This window comes from Epinephelus fuscoguttatus, linkage group LG11, assembly GCF_011397635.1.
Source record: "Epinephelus fuscoguttatus linkage group LG11, E.fuscoguttatus.final_Chr_v1".
In the NCBI taxonomy this organism is placed as follows: domain Eukaryota; kingdom Metazoa; phylum Chordata; class Actinopteri; order Perciformes; family Serranidae; genus Epinephelus; species Epinephelus fuscoguttatus.
The window spans coordinates 29,399,448-29,418,161 of NC_064762.1; the positions used below are offsets into that span (position 1 = coordinate 29,399,448).

The 18,714-nt window shown below is 38.2% G+C and overlaps 1 protein-coding gene across 1 annotated transcript in view; it reads right to left on the reverse strand.

Annotated features, from left to right (window-relative positions):
* Positions 1–4,119: 4,119 nt before the first annotated feature.
* Positions 4,120–18,714, reverse strand: part of ift172 (intraflagellar transport 172) — a 54,233-nt gene continuing 39,638 nt past the window's right edge. Inside the window, exons 35-48 of the mRNA XM_049590293.1 lie at positions 17,155–17,284; positions 15,176–15,274; positions 14,854–14,963; positions 14,112–14,175; positions 13,495–13,581; positions 11,144–11,260; positions 10,958–11,068; positions 10,745–10,864; positions 10,253–10,348; positions 9,671–9,730; positions 9,414–9,512; positions 8,474–8,627; positions 7,544–7,635; positions 4,120–5,303 (exon numbers count right to left, since the gene is read on the reverse strand). Of these exons, the coding sequence (XP_049446250.1) occupies positions 5,214–5,303; positions 7,544–7,635; positions 8,474–8,627; positions 9,414–9,512; positions 9,671–9,730; positions 10,253–10,348; positions 10,745–10,864; positions 10,958–11,068; positions 11,144–11,260; positions 13,495–13,581; positions 14,112–14,175; positions 14,854–14,963; positions 15,176–15,274; positions 17,155–17,284 (1,429 nt within the window). The 3' untranslated portion in view covers positions 4,120–5,213. The remainder of the gene's footprint in view (positions 5,304–7,543; positions 7,636–8,473; positions 8,628–9,413; positions 9,513–9,670; positions 9,731–10,252; positions 10,349–10,744; positions 10,865–10,957; positions 11,069–11,143; positions 11,261–13,494; positions 13,582–14,111; positions 14,176–14,853; positions 14,964–15,175; positions 15,275–17,154; positions 17,285–18,714) is intronic.

Genomic DNA, 18,714 nt, shown 5'->3' on the forward strand with positions numbered 1-18,714 from the left:
GGCTATAAAAAATATGGCAGTAAAAAATAGCTCCACCTCCACCAGCTACAAAATTAATAGTACTGTTGTAGTTATAATAATCAGATAATATTATTACAATAAGCTAGTGTCACAATGACAGCAGCCATTTTGCTGCTTAATGAGTACTTTTCTTTAAAGCTTTACATTCTTTTTGTTGCTAATACTTTTATACTTTACTTAACCATTTGATTGCAGGAATTTCACATGTAACAGTGTATTTTTAGTAAATCATTAGATCTCAATACTTCCTCCACCCCTGCAGACACATACTATGAAGTTTAATCCCAAAAGAAATTGCATTTGTTCCATCAATGTAGGACAAAAACTTAACGTACTATCTGTGTGGGATGTGGAATTCATCCACAGTGATCCCTTCAGTTTTAAATCTTCATAATGCTGTGTAATTTACCGCCTTTTATCATTAAGCAATCCAGTCATCATACATTAATCTGGTCCTCCATTACCAGTGACATAACGATAGCTTTATCCCTAGCACCATGGAACTCCAAGAAATAACAAAAACACAGCCGAATATGTATCTTTCATACTCTGTAACCACATAAAATGTTGCTTCATTCACCTCTCTTCTCTATCACCACCACCATCGCTGTTTGTGTTTCTGCTCGGTTGCTTCTCACTTGCATCACCCTCCTTGGATCAGCCTCGCAAATCACGAGAAATCCTCTCTTATTTGTAGTCTTGGAGAAGAGGCCAGGCTCTCAGGACTGCCTGACATGCAGGTCGAGCGAACGTCCTCTCTGATACATCTGATGAGTGTGAGGTTTTAGATGTAGATTAGAAGTAATGATGGGATACAGCAAAAAAGGGGGTCTGATGACAGCTAGAGCTTACAAGAAAAAAAAGATTATTATTATTATTAAAGATTGAAAAGCAAAAAGAGGATTACGAATAAGTGGAGGAAATATCTACACATACAAATAAAGACAATTTACAGTAAATTACTGTAAATTCTCTTTATTTACATATGTGGATTTTTTTTTGTTTAGAATAGTTTGAATAAAGACAACTGGGGCATATTATAGTATGAATACAATGATACTCACATTAACACATTTATAGGAGGCCCAGATGCATGACTGATTCTTCTTCTGCTCCTGTTTATTTTCTGTTGGGTCCACAACTTTCCTTTCAGCGCCACAAGACAATGATTTACCAAACTGTAAATTCACATGACACAAAATAATTATGGTTTTGATATAGAGAAAGAGTCAACAAATACTCTCCATGAGAATAAAGGAGTAAAATTACAAACAAAATGTGATTCAGTGGAATATTTTTTACCTCAACTTATTGAATGTTTTCAGTAAAATGCACATTTCTGGAATATAAAATTAAAAAAGAGAAGTCCCAACACCTCCTGAGAATACATGTATGTCCTCCTGTGACATCTCAACATTGTTAACATTCTGTATGTAACGTGAATGTGGATATAAGACACTGACATGTGGGCTGACTTCAGTGAACAGTCTATTCTAGGTGAGCAGTGTAGGTGAGTATGAGACATGGAGCCAGCAGCAGCAGGAGTGATCTCTTGCTAATGCATTTTCCCCAAACTCACAGGCTTTTATATTGATTGAGGATGTACAGTATCTCTGCTGGGAAAGGAGGCAGTATATACTGTATAATGTACACTGAAATGTATGTGCAGTAGAAACAGCACAGCCATGTTAAGTGAATTTACAAAGCAGGACTCAGTGTTAAACATTTGGTTTCTCAGACTGTGTTTGAGCTCCTAAAATGTATTTTGTGAATTTAATAAATGAGGTATTGTTATCTGTTTTTGTTTATGGTTCTGGTGCAATTATTTTTCAGTGTGTGTCATAGAATTACAAATTAAATTTGAGGTTTTTCAAAGTCTTGTTTTTTCCTTTTAGCTGCAGCTCATTGAAACATCTGTGAAATGTCTTGAAAATTTTTGTCTAGCATGATTTCAAAACATGTATTAGTTATCCCCATGAACCAGAGGGAACATTTAGAGAATATTTAGAGTTAATGGTCACTTTTGTAAAGCATCCTTAGAGAAGATGAAAATATATGAAAGCTTCTATAAATATAGAAGGATAGAAAAGGTGAATATAATCTTCTAATTTTATGCTTTAAGTAGATTATTTTTTAGTCAGTGTTAGAAAGATGTTCACATGTACTGTATTTTTTCTTACATTATAATTTATTATGGAGAAAAACTAAAATGATCTGAAGGGATATCAAATTATTCACAGTTTAAAATTCAGCATGGATTTATAATGTATCAATGTATACCTTCTGTATTATTCTTTTTTGTTCTTGATGACAGTAAATAAAATAAACAAATCAGAAAAAAAAATATTTTGTGTTACTTTTTGTCTTTCTTCTTTTTGTTTTACAGGTTATTTTAACTATGAATATTCCGCAGATACTAACTTTAAGGCTGGGAAACGATTGTGGTCATTGTTGAATAAAGATAAAAGGCCTTGGGTTGAATAATTACTCATCGTCATGCACATGGACTTTGAGGACTGAAGTGAAACATCTGTGTGACAGGAACATCAACATCTGCCACAAAAAGGCACAATCACGATAATCATCCGTCCAGCAGAAATTATAAAATAAAAAAACAACAAAAAAAACAACAAAAAAAAAACAACATAAAAAATGGACTTAGTCTTCAATCTCACATTACAAACAGTAATTTCTCTTCAGGGAGAATATTAAATCTGTTTCAGCAGCTAACGGTGGTGTACCTCTTATTATACTGCGGTCTGTTTTAATGAGACAATATGATCATTATCTACCGAACATCAAGGAACGCACTGAGCATCATGACAAATTACACTAAAACCTTATATTTAAAAAAAAAAAAAGAAATATTTCACTGCACCAATAAAGGAGTGTCCATGCAAAATATCCCAGTTATTTGAATTAGATTCTCATCCATAATAAACCCTTTATTCACTGAATAATTACTTAGACCCTGATGAGTTTCCCACAGCAAGATTACCAGTTAAACCCTGCTTATTTTACTAAGTCAGGCTTACTTTTAGGAAATCCTGTTTCATGAAGGAACAGCCAGATAATACAGTCAGATCGAAGTCAAAGTATCTTTATTGTCCCTTTCAGGGAAATTGGTTTGCAGCCAGGGAAATACACAAAGTCAGACAGTGCTTTAGCTGCTAAATCATAATCAGAAATGTTCCATTATGTTCACCAGCAAGTTCTCAGCAGGCAGTGTAAAGTGGGTCTTTACAGCTTTCCAATTGGAAACAGTTGCCTGCTGTGGCTGACAACGACACTATGAGACACTATGAGAGCGACAACAGTGAACCACAACAGTACAGTTGCAGCCTGACAGTTAAACAATGAGCTGAATCTCACTGTAAATATCTGTAAAGCTGAGGGGAGCCTGAGCTCATGTAGAGCCATCATACGTTTCCAATACCTACTAATATAATACTAATGACCAAATACCTACAAACTAACCATCAGCCTCAGCTGTACTTTGTGTTAAATGCTAATTAAATTATTAGCATTATAATTAATGTAATTTGAGGAAACAATCTCTCGAACCTTCTCCTTCTGACACTTAACCGCCCTGATGGCCACCAATGTCATTAGATGTTGATATTAAGTTAAATTTAGGTTGTGATACAACCAAAATTCAATGTCAGGACGTCGAATGTTGACAAAAGATGGTTACAAGTTGTGTCTTCCAAATGTCTCACGCCAACATCATCTTGACATAAAATAATGACGTTTAGTCGTAAGGTATGGAGAGCGAAACCCAACGTCTGCAAAATGTCATTATCCTAACATCCATACCAAGTGAAATTCTAACGTTGTTCGTGGTTTAAAATAACCTGATTATCATTCCAACCAAAATTTAACATCACTCTAAGATAAGAGTCCAACGTCTCTCTGACGTCACACTGACGTTCGGTGCCAGCTGGATGGGCTCCATATATAGGAATTAGATTTAAAATATCTCTTGTGCCAACTGTGTTACCATCTGAACAAACATTACAAAATGAGCAAATACAGCACAGTAAAACAGGAAGAAAGCAGCACTTGGAAAACACATATCTTTTATTTTAACTTTATTAAACAAATATACACTTCATATCAAACACACAGTAAAGGCATTGCCAGAGATACTGGCATCTGAAGATCCGAAACACACACACACACACACACACACACACACACACACACAGAAAACAGCTCATATCAGACATTAAGTATCAGTCGTCATATCGTAACTTCTGCTGGAATAGAAACTACTTTCTTAAAATGTGACAGAAAGAATCCTTTGGCTTTTATTCAGCGATGCCATCCTGAGACAAAGTCCGTCTGATGAGAGACAAAGAGGAGAGGAAAAGACTGATGGTACAGGAGAGTGGAGGAATGTGTTTCCATGGCAACGGCTCAGGATAAACTGACCAGTCCGAGGACAAAAATAAAGTGAAAGCACAGGAAGTCAGTGGGAGGTTTTTGTGTCCCGTCATCCTCATATTGATGATGCGAAGAGAAAACCTCCACTGTGGTCCATAAACTATTAAAACCACATCAGTGATGTTCCGTCATTACACCATGACCACACACACACTGTTGTTTATTTTGACTCAATCCCACACACACCGTCCTGCTGCCACAAAAACTCACGCATCAAATGTGGATTCATCCACCGCTGAAAATAGTCCCCAACAAAGGCACTGTTTCCTCCTGTTTGAGTGACGTCTGTTAAAAACTACACTGACCCGCTGTTTTTGGAAATTACCGGATCTTATTTAATAAATTAAACTATATATTTGTGATCTGTTTTTTTAGATTTGCATCTTCAGCAGGAAGCAGTGGGCTCGGGACTGAGAGTCAAAGACAGACCCGAGAGATAAGGAAGTATAAGAGGGATCAGGGTCACATCCAGGCTAATGTTTTAACACTCATTTAAGAAAGTAGTGACTTTTATTTCTTTTCTTTTTTTTAGCTTAAAATTACTTAAAAAATAATTTCCACAGTAGGAGCAGAGAGGGATTTGAAACAGCATTTTGACCGCCATGAAAGCAAGAGTTTTTGGGCGCGAGAACAACAGAGCAGACGTGAAGAGAAAGAAGAGCACAGATGGATGAAGTATTTAAAATCTTGCAGCAAACATGGAAGAATGTAAAACAGGAAATAGCAAAAATGTGTGTATGCGTGTCTCAGTGGAAAGAGAACCCAGATGCCGGCAGGCCGCCACACCACAGGCTGATAAACTTGAGGACGTCCTGGCACTCTGGACTGTGAGTGGTCTGCAGGGTAAAGATGGACACCAACAGCGACCAATCACAAAACAGATTCAACATACGTTGTCAGTGCTGCATGTTGATGATATAAAGGGGTGGGTGTGTGTGTGTGTGTGTGTGTGTGTGTGTGTGTGTGTGCGTATAGACTTGAGATAATGATGATGCGATTAGCCGACTCTGCTGATTCACAGAAAATCACTGAGGTTGAGAGAGATGATGAAACTCAGTGAAAGGAGTTTGGCTTTTGTAAGTGAGACATCAGACAACTCGTTCTGTGTGTGTGTGTGTGTGTGTGTGTGTGTGTGTGTAACAGTGTCATCAAAGGTCTGAGTCTGTTATAAATCAAACATGTCTGTCTACAAATGGAGGACTAAAATGAAAGTCCGTCCATGTCACACTCTGTCTAAACCCACGCTCACCAAAGCACAACATATCAGGGAGACATGTTGGATTCAGCTGCTCATGTTTAAGTTGTTGGAAACCCAAAACCCTTTAAAAGAAAGCTATTTATGATTGAAGTTTTTGGGACTGTTTTCAGTGTGAGGTACTCCCAGTGGTGGAGGATTCAGAGCTTTTACTCAAGTAATAATACTAATACGACACTGTGAAAATCCTCTGTTACAAGGAAAAGTTTAAGTATGGAAGTATAATCAGGGAGATGTACTTAAAGTATTAAAAGTAAAAGTACTCCAGTTAAAAAGTCTTCCATGTCACTGTTATAATATGATATATAAGTAGATAATAATGACTCACGCATGTTGTAGTTGGTTGAGGAAATAAAAAAAAATAGTGAAACATGCTGTCACAATAACCCAGAGCTCAACATCAATTGAAATATTTTTTTAAAATGTATATAATTTAAAAGAAAAGCAAACCCTCATATTTGTGAAGCTGGAAGCAGGAAATGTTTTTGCATAATAAATGAAAGAAAGGATTATTAAATGACTAACAGTCTGCTATAGCAATAACTGTGATAGTTTGAAAATAATATGGCAGACAGACCAGGGATGTTCTCTGGATGAAGAGCTATGGTTTGAGATTCTGTCTGACAGTAGTAAATATGTCAGGGAATCCAAGAGCAAATTCACCCAGTGAAAAATAAAATAACACACAGATACCAGTGGACACCGGCCAGGTTTATTAACCAATGACTCATGTTGGAATGCCAGGAAGAAACTGGCACTTTTTTACACTGTATTTGGGATTGTTCACTCATTCTGCCCTTTTGGAGTAAAATTCTTCGACACATGAGTAAATGGCTAGGTAAGAAACTAACAGTGTCTTCAAGACATTGCTCATTAGGGGACAGGTCACAGGTGCATAATGTGTCAAGGGATGAGTTCTCAGTTGTTATAGCTGGATTTAATACAGCTGCTAGAACAATACTCAGATATTGGAAGTCAACAAACCCCCAGAAATAAAAGAATGGGTCAACTATATGATAAAAACTGCTTCTTATAAATCCATAGTGACTGGAATGACTAACTGTGCTCAAGGACCAATCATGGGGGATTTTATTGAATTATTATTGCATTGTCTGGGGGCCTGCAAGTGTGAGTTTTGTTTTGTCTTGCCCTGCCTATTTTTTTGTATTTATTCTTTTTTATTATTATTATTTTTTTTAATTATTATCACTATTGATTTTAATGTTTATTTATTCAAATTTAATTTTGTAATTTTAATAGTTTTTTGGTGAACTGGGACTGCTGCTTCACTCCCTTTTGTACGGATCTCTGTTACCCTGATGTATTTTATTTTTATTTTTGTTTGTCAAGATTGAATGTCTCATTGGATGTGTAGAACTGTCACGTACCAACATAACCCAAATCAATAAAAATCTGAATTATATATATATATATATATAAAAATATAGTGTGTGTTTCACTATTTTTTTTTAATTTCTTATTGTTTTACAAACTAAATAATCAATCAATTAATGGAGGAAATAATCAGCAGATTAATCCATAATGGAAAGTGGAAATGGAGTTAATCGTTTAAAACGAGCTCATCCTCAACCAACTACAACAGTAAATGCTGCTCTACATTAATGCATGAGTCATTATTATCTAATTATATATCATATTATAACAGTGACATGGAAGACTTATATATATATATATATTACATATATATTACAAGCTACCTCTGAGATGTAGTGGAGTACAGTACAGTATTTGAGTAAATGTACCTCTGGTAGTTAAACTCCACCAGTGGATCCTTTCTGTTTTCTCTCTGTCTGTTCTCACCTTTGTGGCCAACAGGAAGTTGTTCCATTCTTTCTTGTTGGCTGCTTTCCCCACAGACGAGAACTCGATCTTATCCCTCAGCACAGGGTAGCCTGGAGATAGGAACACCACAGAGTGAGGGGGTATACTCTGTATATGTGTGTGAGTGTGTGTGTTCACTCAAGCAGCTCACTGGGAAACCAACACGAGCAGCCAAGTGAGTGTATATGCTGTTTTATATCATGTCATTTTATATTTATTTCAAATTCAAAATGAGATGAGTCATCTTGTCCTTCAACACAGACAAGGCTAAAGATTTTCAAAATAAAAGCACATCCAGACATCAAAAACAGTAAAGATAAAAACATAAAGACCTTGGAGTGTCTCAGTTGAGATGTGTTTGGAGAGGACGATGAGCAAACTAAGCAGACTGATCAGAGAGTGCTTCTTTATTCAACAACAGGCAAATGATTAAAACTGTAGATAACAAAGGAAATGTATGATCTCAACAAGATTCAGTCTGCCAGTATTTTTGTGCACTGATTCTTCTTTTACAGTGTTTTTTCTTTGCTTTTTCTACAAGTTTGTTATTTTCTTCACTAAGACTTCTTACTTGAAGGGTTGCAAAAACAGATGTGTTGTGTTGTTTTTATTTATTTTACAGAATCATGTTTCTGTGTGCAAACTTGAGAATATCAATCAAACTAGTGTTGAGCTGTTTTGATAAGATATCTCAGTAAGATATCTTTCTGTCCAGTTTTTGTTAATCATGTTTGTTATTGTGCACTTAAAGGGAAAATCAATCAAACTGGTTTATTCATTTCAAGAATGGCTATTATCTGTTTTTACAACTCTTAATTTTACCTCTGAACTCTAGTCAGTCTTTGAACTCAGCACATTTGATGAGTGTGTGTGTGTGTGTGTGTGTGTGTGTGTGTGTGTGTGTGTTACCGGTGAGGATACAGGGCAGAGAGCGGAGGCCGGTGTTGACGGCCACAAGCGAAGCCTCGTACGTGTTTCTCTCGTCACGTGGCAGAACCTGCTCCAACCGATTGTTCATGGACACCATCAGCACCCAGTCACGGATCTGCTCACGTTGGGTGTCCTGCGACACACACACACACACACACACACACACACACACACACACACACACACATATACACATGCACACGATGTACAGGAACAAGTGAAAAATTAAGACTATACAGTTAGCTGAGACTCTGGAATTGAATTTGATACCAATTCAACAAGGAACTCAATTAATCAATTAATTAATCATTTTCCAATTTTTCCAATTTGTCCTGCCAAGAATCCAGAAACACAACGATATTTTATAATAATTAATTTACCATGGTATAAATTAATATAAACATCATTTATGAAGCTGTAACCAAAGATATTTTTGCTAAATAAATAACTTACGGCAAGTCATCAACTTAGTGTTAGTTGATTAACTTATTAAATGACTAAGTGTGTCAGCAATACAAGCAACATAAAAAAAACAAATTCGGCAACAGAACCCTAAAGGTGATTAGCTAACTGAACTTAGCTAATGAAAGCCCTGATACTGGTTATCAAAACAGTTAAAAGTTATCAATATTAACAAACATATATAATAATTACAATAATCACAAGGCGGTAAAGTAACAATATAAACTGAGAATGAAAGTTTTCAGAACCGTAATTACTGTAAATTGAGGCTTTTTCGGGACTTCTGAGGGCTTGCAGATGGCTCTTTGATGGGGGTCAGCCAATGGGTTAGCTTCTTTGGGGGCCAATGTTATACAATGAACGTGATCTAATTCATAACACACCACCACAAGTGGCGCTATTTATCAGTGTGTCCAGTGGGGTGTTTAGGCGTGTGTTTGGTAGAGGGATGTCTTACAGTGATGCAGAGTTTGGTGGGAAGTGGAACGTCAAAGGGAATGTCTGTGTCCAGGAAGTCAGAGTGGTCCAGACCATCCATTGTCCCCTCGTCAACCGCCTGAAGACAGAAAACAGCCAGTCAGAAACAGAAACCGGATTCATGGTCAAACAGTCTAATGGTGCTGAGAAGGATTTCCGATGTTAATAAAATTCTGGATCTTTTACTGCATGAGGTAGATAAGGGGGGTATCTTGATTTTGCCAGCAGTTTACTCACATCACAGAGATCCAGGAAGTGGTTGAGGAAGACGAAGGCCATGTTCTCCCAGCCAGCATCCTGCCAGATTTTAAAAAAAAAAGAAAAGGAACCTGTTTAGTGAATCTGGTACACAGGATCATGTTATCAGTCCAGGGGAATTGGTATGGTCTTCTGGAACAAATATTTCTTGACATTTACGTTCATGTTTTTTCCCCAAAATGCCTGTCGCTGTCCAATTAACACTAAAAAGCCACTGAAACCTCAACATAAATATCCTGAGAAAAGCAAATTAATGGACCACAAAGAAACATAGAACATATTTTATGTTATTCTTGGATTTTTAAAAGTGACCAGTCAATGCAAAAACTACATTTTAGGTTTGCATCTTTTCTTGGAAGTCCTGGAATGTGTCTGGAATAGATGTACTTCAGATGAGGAAAGGTTGTCAACTTTCAGATTGTACAATGCCAGGTAGGAAGAACATTTTGTGGCCATGTCCCATACTAAAACTGGAATGAGTGGAGCACTTTGTGCCAGTTTATGAATACAGAGACTCTTGAGTGGAAGAACTACTGTCTTCCTCTCATCTGTAGTACCCACCCTGCAGGCCAAACCAGCCTCATAGAAAGCCTTGTCTGCAGGAACGAGCTCAGTGTGACGAAGCAGAGACACCGACAGCTTGGCTGGAAGACTGGCCTGAAAATGCACAGCAGAAGAAGAGGAGCTTTGATTTTAAAATTAGTAATAACACAAATCCAACTTTCAAACTGTCACCACCGGCTGCGGAAGAGAGTCAAGTTCCGGTACTGAAAAGATAATCTATCAGATTTAAGGTTTATTTTGGAACAATTCAACATATTGACATTTCCTGTTTTTTTGTTTAGTCATACTGATGATTATATGAGTCATTCCTGTTATTAATACATCCAAGTCAATGTTGAACCTGCTTTTTGAGATGAAATGTAATCATGCACATGTGAATTTAGCCCCATTTTTTGATAAACACTAAACTGACCTTTAGTATCTAATGTCTAGAGGAAATAATGCAGGTCAAAGGTAGAAATTAAGTGAGTGTTATAGTGTTGTGTGTACCAGCTGCGTGACTCCCTTTGCGGCAGAACGTGTGGCGTAATAGTGAGCGATCAACAGTATCTGCTCAAAGTCTTCATGAGCTGGAGAGTTGGCTTCGGCCGACCTGGAAATGTTCTCACACTGAAATCATACACACAACATAGGCGTCAGAAAAAGTGGAATTACAGCTATTTTCAGCTTTCAGACTCTTAACTAGATACTGTTGTGATTTACCAGCTGCAGCATGAAGTCGCGGAGGTCGGCCCACATCCGGTAAGACTCTGGTCCATCAGTGTCGGGCAGGTTAATCAGGTCCAGGAACAAGCGCTTGTAGATGTTAAAGTTCTGAGAGTTCAAATAAGAAGGTTAGTTTGAAAGGCAATTCCCATTAATACGGAGTTAAAAGTGTGTATACGGTACCTGAGGGTTGGGTGGAACTCCGTGTTGTATGTAGAGCTGCAGAGCCTTCAGAGCGTCCTCCTCCTTGATGAGGTGTGTAGCGTACAGAGCGACGTACTTATGAAGGATCTTAAAGTTCTGTCGAAACACAACAGGGAGAATGAGGAACACTGACAACTACCATTGACATGGTTTATGTTTTCTGAATTCAGAGAAAACTTTACATACATGCAGTTTCATAGACAAAGAGAACTACATACAGCGTTGGAGGCGGAGCCCCATTTATTCCTGTGAAAGCAGCTCAGTGGTGCATGAAGCCAAAAAGGGTGTAAAATTATCTGGATCTTGTGCAGCGTTGGGCCACCAGAACAAGTGAACGTGATTTTTCATGGGCTGAGCGCCTAACTACTGGTTTAGCCCTCCGCTAACATAAATAGGAATAAAATATGTTCATCTAGCAGCCCTTCTAGACATTCCAAATATTACTAGACTGAAGGGATCAAATCCCGATAGTGAAACAAGTCATTTGGTGGGGGATGTGACGCTCAAAAATTTTCATCCAGTGATGTACAGATGTCTATGTAAGATAGACTTCACGATAGTTGTGTTTCCATCAGGCTGTTTAGATGTGCATCTAGAAGTATCGCATCGGAAAATGTTGATGGAAACGGCAAAATTAGAATTAAAATCCCCTGATTCGCACAAACAAAAATACGCTCGCTATGGCCGGGTTTTGGCTGATGCGGTTGATTCACAAAATGGGGGATGGAAACAGTTTAATTCGAATTAAGTCTGACGTAGCACACTTGCACACACGTGACTGATCAACTGTTTGCACTCGCAGTGTTTTCCCACAAGCCAACAACATGGCGGAAAGCAGCCCGAGGTTTGTGTGGATGGAGGAAGAAATCAAAGCCTTTATCACCTTGATAAAGGATAAAAACAATACTGCAATTCTGGATAGCAAGCAGCAACGGAACGCAAGCCTGTAGATAGCAGCCAGTACCTTGGCTTGGATAGCTTGATATATTGCAAACCGTTGCTAACGTTAGCTAGTTCTAAAGATGTTCTTATGTACATTCAAAATTTGTCTTCACAAGCACAATATGTCATGCATTTCAATACAACACATGCTGGCAACAGCATGTGAGATTTGTTTTGTTTCCGGCTCTGCGGCCAGGTAATCTTGCAACTCGCATGAGTTTGTAGTGTAGTTTTCACGCTCCAAACATTTAATGGAAACACACATGATTCCCACTTCTAAAAATGCGCATTTCCCAAAGATTCAAATCACTTTTAGATGGAAACGAGGTTAATGTCAGTCTTTTCAGGCCCAATGGCATCACATGACATACCCAGAAGTTGTAATTCCAGTTTGGGTACTATGTCAATTTGGCTTCAAAGCCCAACGCTGTTCCTGGGTCTTGATGGACTTCCGTTTTGAAGCCTCCAGTTTGGCATTTTGACCATTGTCATCTTGAATTTATGATCCCAGAAGTGATGAGAGTTGACTAGTTTGGACAAGAGGGTGGAGATAACCTTATCGCTAGCTGCTAGCTTGGTTAGCACGATGCACTTAGAGTCAGTATATGGTTAACTGTAGTAACACCAGCACAAATTTTTACCAGCAAAAAAACAACCATTAAAACAAAATGTACTTATTGTTTGTACTGATGTACTGAACATCCAACTCCTTAGAGGTCTTTTCGTACAACCACATGCTAAATCGGACTGTCTTCGGCGGCCAAAACGTTACAGTTAACTTTCATGAACTGGAAACACACTGAAATAGCGTCAGCTGCTGCTATGTTTATACTCTCTGAATCTGGAGTTATTTCATGGTTATGTTACATAGCCAGCTTTGCTACAATGTTAGCAACTTATTAATGTACGACAACCGTCCGTCACTTAAAGCGCCACACCCTCAATTATGTGTAACTTTTAGCCTTAATGAAATCAAATTGGTGAGCTATATAAAAATTCACCACAGTACAGTTGTCATGAATGTGGAAATTAGCTAGGGAGACCAAAAAAGTGTTTTGTACCAGGCTGTAAATGTGGTTATTTCTGTTGTAAAGTTGGGCATTTTAACGTAGGGGTCTATAGTAACTGACTTTCTCTTAGAGCCAGCCTCAAGTGGCCACTCAAGGAACTGCAATTTCATTTTACAGCACTTCTGCGGTGGCTTCTTTTTTCAGCCATAGTGGTTGCTGTATGATTTTACTTAGCTATTAATAGAAGGTTAGGTTACAACAAGCAATACCTGTTTATTTTAACTGAATGCACCTTGTCTGTAATCTAAACTTCACAACTAATAGTTTACACCTTCAATCAAGCAATTAGGAAAGGATGTTTGATTGTGTGTTCAGTACCTGTTTAGAAGCGGTGTCCAGACATTTCGCCCACTGGCCTCTTTCTGCGTACATGTCCAGAGCTGCCATGACGTCCACGCCCACCAGCTATAAAACACACACAGTCACAAAAATCGTCATAAACGACAACATGACACTTAGATTGTTTGAAGTATCTACATAATGTTTTCCATCTTTCTTTGTTCAAAGTACACTATAAACTTGGCTTCTTTCACACACTGGCAGCTTTATATATATGAGAATTGAACCAATATGCTTTGCAGAGACTTAAACAACCAGAAATCATGTACAATGCACACAACAAACTACTTGTTCTGTGGCAACCTTAAACTGATTTTACTACAGGGAAAGGCTTAAAGATTAATTCTGAATTTTAATTTTCTTTCATACATATTTTAGATAGGTTCATTTCCTCCGCAATATGATGATTTCTTACCACTGAGTCTTTCAGGCCACATGGATGTGAGTGATTAAAGTAAGTCTCATATTTTGCTGATAGTGGATTTTGTCCCTTTCAGGCCCAAACTCAAAGATTAGATCGATGATGTAACAATATTTCCTTGAGAAAATGGTACTTTTTAAATCCAGGGTGTTACAGTGTGTGTCTTTGTACTTACAGAGTCAACTTTGCCTTGGTTCTTCAGGTGCTCCTTGTATTTGTGGTCCACATAGTCCTCGTACCTGCCAGAGATCAGAGTTATATGATACAGGGCGGAGACTGGAGACAAATTTGTTTTTCAGTGGTTAAAAGTATGTTGAAATGAGGTGGTATCACACTGAAAATACCCTGCATGTCTCTTTTCCTCAAGCTTGTGTGCTTGTGAAGAAATGTGGTATATTCAAGTGTTGGTGTGTGTACCAGAGAAGAGGAAGAAATACTACTATAACTTAGAAATACTCCGCAACAATTAAAAAATCCTCTATACTTAGGTGCCATACTTAGCACCAAAAGTAAAGGTACTTATTATGTAGTATGACCAATTTCAGAATAATATATATAATATTATTGGATTATAATTATTGATGCATGAATGTGCTTATCACTTTCATGTTGCCGCTAGTAAGGGTGGAGCTAGTTTTAATTACTTTACATACTGTATCTGATTGATCAATTAAGTTTCATCTTAAAGAATCATAATACCTTATTAGATGTATATATTTTGTATTCGTAATCTGAATCTGTAAAGTGACTAAAGCTGTCAAATAAATGCAATGGTGTAAAAAGTACAATATTCGCCCCTGAAATGTCGTGGAGCAGAAGTATAAAGTAGCATAAAGTGTAAATACTCAGTATAAATTGTACTAAGTACTTTCCACCCCTGATGTACTGAATATGTGAATGTGTCTGTGTTTTTAAACCTCGGCTCCATCTCCTTGGCGACTCTCTTGGCTTTGTTCCACTCTTCACCCTCAATAAAAACATCGATTGCCTCTTTAATGAGGTTCATATTAAGGTAGAGATCAGCAGCCTTCAACAAGAGAGCACAAACAGCACAGCAGGAGACAAAAAGGGAAAATTAGAAATGAAAACAGCTGAAACAAACTCATAGAAGCATGTTCGTAGCAATTTAATAAATACTGATGGTTCTTTTCAAACACCAACACTTAAAACAAGGTCAGTGTGTGTGTGTGTGTGTGTGTGTGTGTGTGTGTGTTTGTGTCTGTGGTTGTGTTCACCCACAGCGTTGTACTTTCTCAGCTGTGTGAGTCGTGGTCCGACCGCCTGGATCACCTCCACTGCTCGATCTTCACTGAGGAACTTGATGGATAACTCTGCTGCCTGGAAACACAAACAAACAAAATGCACATGTGAAACACTTATAGAAGGAATAGTTGGAGTGTTGTTGTCTCTGCTTTTCCTCAAACAGGTACGAAGATTATAAGTATCTGAAAAGTGTAATTTCCGAAGACAGAATGACACAGAATTACACATTTTAACCCATAATGTAACTGGGTTACAAGATGTCACGATAACTATGAATATGAGTATGATTAAATGCAAAATGATCTTTGTCCATCATCTCAATTAACAAATACATTAACACTATAGTAAATGTCAATACGTAGTACATTTACCACAAACAAACCATTTCTGATTATCATTCTGGAGGAAGTTGATAATCAAAGTAATAATTTCTTAGCACATTTTAAGACGGATGACAATTTTCATTTTGAGGTGAAGTGCTGTTATAAAGACCAACAGTTTGATTTATTACTATTTATTTTGTCTGAAACAGTGACCAGAAGGCAATGTGTTTTAAATCTCTTGTTTCGTCCAATCAACAATCCAAAACACAAAAAATCTAAATAAAAGCCACATATTGATTCTGTTGAGTCTCTGACCTTTACCTCCAAACACCACCAAGACACCAAATGTTCAGCTCTCAGATAAGCACACACTGTGTATTCTTCCTTTTCTCACACTGGTTCATCAGACTCCCAAAGGGAATAAAAAATATTGATCTCTGAGACCCGGTGACCTCTCTTTCCAGAAACACCATCAGACCGAACCAATCCAATTTCAATTGATCTGATCTCCATAGCACTTTAATTAATCAATAACACACAATATTTGCTGTGAACACCCGAAAGGGAATCCATTGATGTTGGTGACACTGTGACCTTTTACCCTTTCTACACTATCATGTTGGCTCCATCACATATACATATTCTATTATCCACAAACTGCAGTGTTGAATGTAAAAGCAGCTAATTGGTGACACTGAAATATGTGAGATACATTTCAGATTAGATGAAGCAACACCCCTATCACTGTACATTAAAGCTGGGGTAGGCAGTTTTACTTTAGCATCATTGGACACAAATCCCATAATAAAGTTTTTGCATATTGTAATTCAGGTGGTCTATGAGAAAACTAAACTTCTGCTCCTCGTCTTGGCTCTGTTTTCAGGCTTTAGACAATCTATCATGTGATGGGAGAATGTGGCCAATCACAGTTCATTTCAGACAGAGGTGTGCCAACTAGCTGCTCTGCAAATGCAGATGCGCCTGCATTTCTCTTCAGATGAAAATCTGATTCATTGACAGAAAATTCTGCAGAGAAAGTTGCTGTTCCTGCATTGTAACAACTCCCTACACTGCAAAGCAACCAAACAAAGAAGGACGGACTTATCAAAAAGAGAGTCTTAAAGAAAGTCTGAAAATAAGCACAATAAAACATGCGTCTATACCGAAAAAGCATTTCAGAGATGGAGAGAAAATGTTAATAGTTTAACCTTTTGCTAACCGGAGCCAAAGGATTATGGCTGCAGGTTTAAGTTTGTGTTTATGTAGGAAACGTTCTTTGCCACCATCCCCGACGCTACAGGCCACCACACTGGGGGAATAGCGGGCAGCAGCTCCCTGACAGAACCAGTCAGCCCATCCCCAGCTCCTGCGGACTAGACAACCCCAACTGCTCGCTGGATCAGCAAACTTTCTGTTGCTGCCATTACAAAGGTTTGCGTTGCCACTGACCACCAGCCCGCTGTGACACCAGACACTGGGGGGTTGGCACTGGCCAATTCCAGCAGCTACAGCCACCAACTGAGCTGCTGGCAACTCTCCCTTCAGCCAGGTTGAGAACCCTCCTCAGCCCTTTATGGCAGTGAAAGAAACTGTATTTGTGCTAACTGGACCTGTTGTAAATCTATCTTTTACCTTCATCCAGCACTTCTCCATCAGGGCACTGTTGGAGTCGTCCTTCACCTTCAGGTAACACTCCACGGCCCGGGAATGTTCACCTGACTGCTCCCACTCCCTGGCCTGTTCTAGCAGACCCTCCACTCCCCTGGAACACCAAATAAAAACACAAAGTCAAATATGAGACACAAATCAATGCATTTCATTTGAGGTTTATTTGCAGACTCAAGGTATCAGGGCCAATTAGTGACAAAAAGGTCATCTTGCTTTGACTTAAATTGAACTCTGCAAAAAGCAAAACATAGTCTTTCAAGATTGAGAGTGCAACTTGCAAGAAATTAGGAAAAACTGAATTAAAAAAAGATGATAATAAATGAGGCATTGAAATATCTAAATTATTTCAAGAGGAAGGACTGTTTTCATGTCCATGAACACTTTCTTGTTCTTGGTCTCTGTCTTTTTCATTGTCTTCTTTACTTCTAAGATTAAAGTCGCGTACATCTAATACGGTGGTGCTGGTCTGCAGATGCCTATAAGAAACAGGAGTTGCACTTATCTGGAGTCTGAGCCGTAAACTCCGCAGGAATAATTCAGTGTTTAACCCTCACTTCCTCACTCGTCTCCATTGGTAACTTTTGATGTTTTCTCCCGCAAGTCATTAAAGAGGGAGAAGTGGTGGGAGGAGGATAAGAGCTGCGTGCTGCTGGTCTGACGGCTAACGAGCTATTCCTTGTTGGTACTTTCAATTTGGGATAATACATGAGCTGTGTTTTAATAAAGCATCAAACTGACTCTTTGTGCATAGATTATACTGGTGGGTGAACGGGCAGAGCCTGTGAAATGTTCAGAGTGGTTTCCCGCTGGCTTTTAAGGGATTTCTTAACAACATAGCAGGTCAACAAAATCTAATAGAAACTCTTAAAATGATGTCCCACAAATACCAAACCTCTGATCTATAATTATGAGTCAAGTTAACGAGGCTTTCGGCATCTGCTGTTGTAGCTATAAAAAGACAATTTTTCACTGTGTTACGTGGGAATGAAAAATAAATGAAGATAAATTAAATCACTTTTTAAAGGTTCTCTGGGATGCAATAAAGTACATAACCAAGCACAAAACAAGGCCCGTTGACTTCTTTTATTTTTTGGGCTTAAAGGAATACTTGGCTGATTTTCAACCTGCTTTGTATCATAACAATGTGGGTAGTATGTGTAAATGAACTACGGTAAGCTTCCCTCCATCTTACCAGTACCAGGATCTCCATGCTCATCTCTAAACTTAAATTGCATCATCCAGTGAATTTGTGCTGTTGCTCAAACAGCAGATTGTACTTCCGCATTTTTATATGCCTGTCACCACAGTCACAAAGAGTGTGGAAGTGGATCAAGAGAGAGACCCCTCCTTTCTACCAAAGTCAGATCAAATGATTAAACTGAGCAGTGCTGATCAAATACAAAATCTTTTTTTTTTTTGCCTTTTTCCTCATCTAAAATGTTTTCAGAAACATATTTAAAAGTGCTTTCACAACTGCCCTGTTTGGTTCGGTTGATTCGAACTCAAGTTCGGTTGCCCCCTAAG